The following is a 6,994-nucleotide window of genomic DNA, read 5'->3' as shown; positions in this document are numbered from 1 at the left end:
ATTAATAATTTGATGGTAGTATAGGCTTTGATATTTCTTCTCTGGTTCTTATAATTTTTAGTAGTATAGGCTTTGATATTTTTTCTTTGTTTCTTTTAATTTTTTATTTATGTTGTATGTGTATGTTAACGTCTTGCAGATTAGTCTATGACAATGAGACATAAGAGCATGAACAAACCTTCAACACAAAATACTGATAATGCAGAGAAATTTGATGGACGCTTAGAAAATATTGAAAAACTAGTCATCACTATAAATGAAAAATTTGATGGTCTTAAAAACAAGAAATGTACTCACAACCATCGTTTGATCATGTTGGAAAAGTCATTGATAATTTTGAAATCAAAATTCGATAAGTTATTTGGGAACTTTGTAAAGAGTAATGACTTTATAGAAAAAAAATCTTTAGTAGAACAACAAGAATTAATCTCAAAAGATAGTGGTGATAAGGATAAAGAACAAGTTGTTGACGAGGTATGCCAAAAAAACCTAACGTCTTCTACAAAATCTCCTTTTTTAAAGGATAATGTTGAAGATTTTAATCCAAAATATAATAAAAATTTGAATCTTAGGGATGAGCATAGTATTGGATTTGGAAAAAAGAAAAAAGGAATTCCATCAAGCCTTAAGAAAATCTCTTTTAATGAGCCTACCCTTTCTAGTGGTTTAATAACACTTAGAGATAGTCCTATTGTTGAAGTTGAATGTTCAAGAAAGAAAAAGCACAAGACGTCATCGCCTCCACCGAAATCAACTAGTGGACCAATGAAGGTAATGAACCACACCATTGTATGTATTTGTTATATTATGCATGCTTTTTTTTTTTTTTTTCCTTGACTACAATATGATAAGTGCATCAATTGCTTATTCATTTAATATATAAGAAATTGTTTTATATAGGACAAAATTGTTGAAGATTCAACACCAAGAAAAAAAATAAACAAGGTATGAAATAGTGGTATTTTTTCTATGGGATTGTAAATATAGTGTTGATGAAGGTATTATTAAGTGGTTTATATTTTTTTTGAGGGAAATTAAGTGGTTTATATAATTATATTATATGGAGTCATTCTTAATTATTTTTTTTGGGCTATTTGTAATTATTTTTTTGGCTTTTGGCAGTGCAATATGTCTACCAATTGTGCACGTCCTATCACACCTTTATACAAGGAATATTTGAAATATTTAAGTGTGGAAGAAGGAGAAATATGTGAGAGACTATATAATTATAACGATAGGATCCAAACTATTTATAGTTCTCATTGGACATCTATATTTTGGACAGTGGATGACGTTATATGCTTATATCCAGATTTAAGCATTCATGATTTTGTAAGTTTCTTACTTTTCCTTTTATTAAATTATAAGTCATTTGAATACAAGGTAACTAATTTTGGTCAGAAAAATGTAATGCAGCTTGTAGACCTGGTTGCATTTGATATGAGTTTGAGAGCAATCAAAATTCAATCACATAATTTATATTTACCTGCAGTATTCCAGGTATTAAATGTTTATTAATAATTGTTGATAAAGTTTGGACAATCACTTAAATATATTTTAACTTTGATATTATTCAGGGTCGAGTATTGGGTTATGACGTTTATAATGATGAGCCATATGAAACTGGTTTGGCACCTGTTATATCATTTTTGAAAAAAATTATTCCCAAAGACACTAGACATATTAAACAGGTATATATATTTTAATTGTTTTGTCTAAAAAAAACATACATTTTTTCACTGTTTTACAACTTTATTTTTATTGGATAATATTATATTTTGTTGTAGGTTTACTTTCCTATGTTAGAAAAGATAGATGGTCCGTTGTTATTGTCAACTTGTCATTGGTTCTTAGTTGTCATTCAAATAGAAGAGAAGAGATGTTATCTTTTAGACTCATTAACGACCACAAATATTCGGAAAAACTTGGCTTTAGATTTGGTAAGTATTATGTGTTAAATATTGTTGACAATTAACCTAGGTTTATTATTATGATTACTATGTTTTTTTCAAATAAACTAATATTTTAATTAATTTGAGTACTAGCTAGCAAAAACCGCGAATTGCGTGGAAAGTGATCCACCGTTGAATCAAATATTTAAGGAAGTGACCTCGTTTGATATGGAAGTTTGTGATACGCAAAAACAAATGAATGGGTATGTGATAATATTTTCGCCTTGGTTATATTTTATGATCATCTCTTATAATTGCACAATTTATTTATTGTAGACATGATTCTGGGATGTTTATGATCAAGCATATGGAAGTAGATCATATTTCGCAATGGAGGAAAATTCAATACACAGTAAGCATATATTTTGTTGTAATTTTTGTAGTTAAAAAATGTTAATTTTGCTTTTTAATAAACATGTCACTTTGCAGACTGATCAGATGAGAGTGGAACGCTTGAAGTATCTTGTCAAGATTTTGAAAAGTGAATTCAATAATAAGCAAGACAAATCTAACATTGTTAAAGAGATTCTATGTGATATGCAAGCTTAATACTTCGTACATTACACTTGCTTTCATTTTAGTGGTATTTGTGATTGTTGTTATATACTTTTTATTTTTTTATTAAGGTTTGTAATTAAATTGCGTATTGCAATCAACTACCCTTACAACCTATGCATTACAGATTATTCATGTTGAATCACACCTAGTTGTTGTTTTGGATACTATGTGCACACATACTGATTATTGAGTACTAGCTAGGGAGTAAGGTTAGTGTACTTTTTTTTTTTTTTTTTAATTTGTTTTTTTTTAAATTTTGATTGTAAAATTCAGTGGAGGTTTAGGAGTTATTCGTACTAATTATCTAATGCATGTCTATAGTCACACATGAAGACATCAAATTATCTAGGCAAGAGGAAAAAGTTTTTATTATCTAACTCTACAATTTTTGCTTTACAATTAGCTAAAGTGGAAAACAAAGAGGGGGGCTGATGACGTCAACTATCTAATGTTAAACCTTGAGTACCACCCTCTAGAATATTCAAATATTAGAGCAATTTTAAGCGTGAAAGAAATGTATCCCGTGTGGATTTTACGTAGTAAATTCAATCAAGGTTGTAACTTTTTAATATACTCCGTAAGACATTTCATCACATGGAACAAACTTGGAAAACTTGCTTTAAGTTAAAATAGAATATTTACTTCTGAAGTTGTTTTTATCATATTACAACTTATAGATAATTAAGTTTTGGGATATACGTACGACTTGCAAATATGGTGAAATAATTTCTCAAATAAATGTCAGCTTGGCTAGATTGTCACTAGAGCTCCATCAACAAATAAAAAAACTAGAACAAAATTATCCTTGAGTTTCCAACTCTAGAACCAATATAGGAAGTTTGTAAAGAAAATAAGAACTAGAACAAAATTATCCTTGAGTTTCTGCCACAAACTCTGAACTAATTAATGTATAGGAAAAAAAAAACAAGCAATGTAGCAAGTTTGTAAGGAAGATAAAAACTAAAACAAAATTATCCTTGAATGTCTGCCACAAACTCTAGAACTAATTAATAAATAGATTAAAAAAAAAATAATAAAAAAAAAAAAAAAAAAAAAAAAGCAATGTAGAGCGTTTGTAACGAAAATAAAACTAGAACAAAAGCAAATTCTACCAAGTGTTCTTTGTTGGATGCCAATCATACTTTAGAGGGTTGTTCTCTAAATCAATCAAATCATATTCTTGTACATCCTGCAATATAAAGTAATGGACATATATAAATTTAATATACAAAAACTATAGTAAAAAAACTATATCAAATTCCATGTATAAATTTAGTAAAGAGGAGATAAATAAATAATCATACGTTTAAATTGTACCTGTTGTACTTGTCCCTCAACATATATCTTGGGCATGTACTCTGAAATAGCTGATAAATTAGTTCTAGTGTGTTGTGAATCGTCACTTGTTGACATAGACATAGTGTTGCAAGCATGCTGTGAAGAGGCATTATATGATTCAATGTCATTACTTGCACTTAGAGAGTCATCAGAATAGTCATCACTACTACCAAAATTTGACCCGGGTGATGGAGATATATTTGGGGCTTCTACACAAGTGCGTTTGTTGTGACCCGGTTTATGACATATTCCGCAAGTACGTTTTGATTTCTTCATTTTCCCCTTTACATTAACTACTACTTCCGGGTCACCAATGCCAATAGGGGTATTCTTATTATGGTTACCCTTTTTCTGAGTTGCTTCTTCGCCTTTTTGGAATTCAATCAATATCTTTGCATAATGATCCTTCATTTTATCATACATCTCTTGGTTTCTTGAAGCAAATCGATTTACTTTGGAGGAAAAACCATTCAAAGATAAAAACCTACTCATTTCTTGTGACTCGTCATTTTCAGTTGTTGTTGTTGTTGTTGTTGTTTCTCCTTCAATAACATTATCCTTAGCATGTTTTGTCCACCTCTTATATATACAACCAGCTGGTATTTGCTTCATTTTTGCATATTTCATCACTGCAAACATGTGTCGACATGGATATCCTATTGACTCCAATTTTAGGCAACAACAATACATAGTATCAAATTTATCATGTCGAATCACAAGGTATTGCCTGTCTTCTGCATCGACTTCATCTAACCAGTAAAAAATGGGTTGTTGATCACTTGTGGGGTTGTGTGATTCTTCTGCAACCTCTACGGGAACAACCATTACGTGGTATCAAATTTAGGCAACAATAATATAGTACATAGTATCAAATTTATCATGACGAATCACAAGGTATTGCTTATAATTTGAATCAACTTCATCTAACCAATAAAAATGGATTGTTGATTACCTGTGGACTCGGAAGATTCCTCTGCGACCTCTACGACAACAAACATTGCTTCGGCCTCCATCTCTTTGCATAAGATTTGATAAGACTTTCTGGTATATATTGATGCAGCATGTTTTTTGATATTGCAGAGTGTACCCGTCAAGACCGGTTCCGAATATAGCGTTGTGAAATCATCAGTTCCATTATCAAATCGCATATCTTTGATTGAAGCGTCAAAGAGTTGAACGAATCTGTAAAGCATTATTTTTTGATCTAATACTTTTTTCAATGTTCTATTCATCGACTCACAACGCTGCGTGCTCCGCATGCCTGAAAATATTTATGCTAATCTTTAAAGGAACGAATAGGTATCTATGAGCTAATTTTAGTAACTTTGTCTCAAAAAAAAAAAAAACTAAAAAATAAAAAATAAAAAAAAAAAAATCTAATTTTATTAACCAATGCAGAAACTTGGTTATATTTGCTCCCAACTATTTATTCTGAAATTCAAGCGAAAAAAAACTAATGGCATAAGGAGTAAAGCAAAGGGTAGATTTAAGAAAAATTACATTAACTACTACTATCTAAACCTGAAAATTACATTTTTTTTTCGCTTGAATTTGATTACTTCATTTTCCCCTTTATGATTTTTTCATTTTCCTCTTTACATTAACTACTACTATCTAAATTACTATAATTAATGATAACAAAGAAAGTCAAATTCTAGAAACTTAAGCCCATTCTTTATTTAACCAAATTAAAAAGTTTCATCTCTAGACTACTAGAATTAATGATAAATTATAATATTCAACTAATTGGCCAAAGTAAGTGAAAAAAATTACCTGCAAAAAAATAACCGCGCATATAAGCTTCTGCCCATTTTTCTTTGTCTTCATACAATTGAGTCGCCCACTTTGAATTTTCAAGTTTAAATTTGGTTATGAGTTCTTTCCAAGCCTTTTCAAAATCATCCGGCACTCTGTATCTATCAAGACATCTTATAAAACAATTTCCAAATTCTTTTCCACCGTTTGACTTCACATTTCGCATTAAATGCCATAAGCATAACCTGTGCTTAGTGTTAGGGAGGACTTCTTTAATAGCATTAGCCATGGATTTATCACCATCTGTTAATACTGTTTTTGGTTTTAGTCCATCTCCTGCTTGAATTAGTTGTTCCAACACCCAAGTATAACTATCTTCCTTCTCATCAACGATAAGTGCACAACCAAATATTACTGTTCTCCGATTATTATTAACACCCACTAGTACTACAAATGGCTTATTGTAGACATTACATTTATATGTCGTATCAAAAGCTAGAACATGTCCATAGGTTTTATAATCCACCTTAGATGCTCCATCACACCAAAATAACTTTTCCAAATTATTAGATTTGCTACGAGTGTAAGAAATAAAAAAATTAGGATCGTACACCTTTTTACCTATCAAATATGCTAACACAGCTTCTGCATCCCCACCTTCAACTTCTTGTTGTCTAGTTCTTTCAACAAAATTATACAAATCTTGCTTCAAGAAAGTAAGTGCTTCATGTCCTCCTACTTGATTAACCATATGTCTCAATATATTGCTTTGATTGATTCCAGAATTGTACATTTGAGTAATTACAATTCTATCAGCATCTTTTATTATCCTATGAGACCTGCATAATATATTTGATTAAATCACAGCCGTGCATATTTTTTGACTAATATAAACCGTTGATATAGTTGACTTTCTGATTTTATTTTTGGAGATCATTAATAAAAAAAAAACATTAAAATTCAAACACGTTCTAATCCACTATCAATCAGTTTCCATATTTCACAAAGTAGTTTTCTTTTTCCCTTTCTCTCCTGTTGATTGATTTCGGTACATTCCCCTAAATTTTGTGTTGCTTCAATTCAATTCTCATCCACTTTGCATGTCATCTCTTCAAATCGGTTGGAATTGATTCGGTAAGTTTAATCTATGTTGTATTATAGGCTATTTAACTCTTAAATTTGGATGAATTCATGATTTGAATAATGTTTTAAAGTATTGTTACTGTAGATTTTTATGATCTTGATGTTTTATAGCTCTTAATTTCACTTTTTCTGCATCAATTGTTCAATTGGGTGTTTAATTCTAATAGAATTTAAGTGATAATTTTTAAGGGTTTTTCTATGGTCTGGTTCAGGAGTTATCAATTGAATTTGAGTTTGATTAACAAGTA

At 30.1% G+C, this 6,994-nt stretch overlaps 1 protein-coding gene across 1 annotated transcript; it reads left to right on the top strand.

The window, feature by feature from the left end:
* The first annotated feature begins 484 nt into the window (after positions 1-484).
* LOC145576560 (uncharacterized) lies at positions 485-2,649 on the top strand. Its single transcript, XM_081634296.1, has 10 exons — positions 485-771; positions 901-945; positions 1,123-1,210; positions 1,286-1,332; positions 1,417-1,500; positions 1,578-1,691; positions 1,788-1,940; positions 2,046-2,155; positions 2,229-2,304; positions 2,382-2,649. Exons 1-10 carry the CDS (start codon positions 766-768, stop codon positions 2,499-2,501), a joined length of 843 nt encoding a protein of 280 aa, XP_081490422.1. The 5' UTR covers positions 485-765; the 3' UTR covers positions 2,502-2,649.
* The last annotated feature ends 4,345 nt before the right edge of the window (positions 2,650-6,994 follow it).

This window comes from Chenopodium album, chromosome 13 (genome assembly GCF_948465745.1).
Source record: "Chenopodium album chromosome 13, dcCheAlbu1.1, whole genome shotgun sequence".
Classification (NCBI taxonomy): domain Eukaryota; kingdom Viridiplantae; phylum Streptophyta; class Magnoliopsida; order Caryophyllales; family Amaranthaceae; genus Chenopodium; species Chenopodium album.
This window is presented reverse-complemented; position numbering and strand designations above follow the sequence as displayed.

Coding starts and splice junctions, on each gene's coding strand:
- LOC145576560 (XM_081634296.1), top strand. Junction 946..1,122: donor CAAGAAAAAAAATAAACAAG/GTATGAAATAGT, acceptor GGCTTTTGGCAG/TGCAATATGTCTACCAATTG. Junction 1,941..2,045: donor AAAACTTGGCTTTAGATTTG/GTAAGTATTATG, acceptor TTTGAGTACTAG/CTAGCAAAAACCGCGAATTG.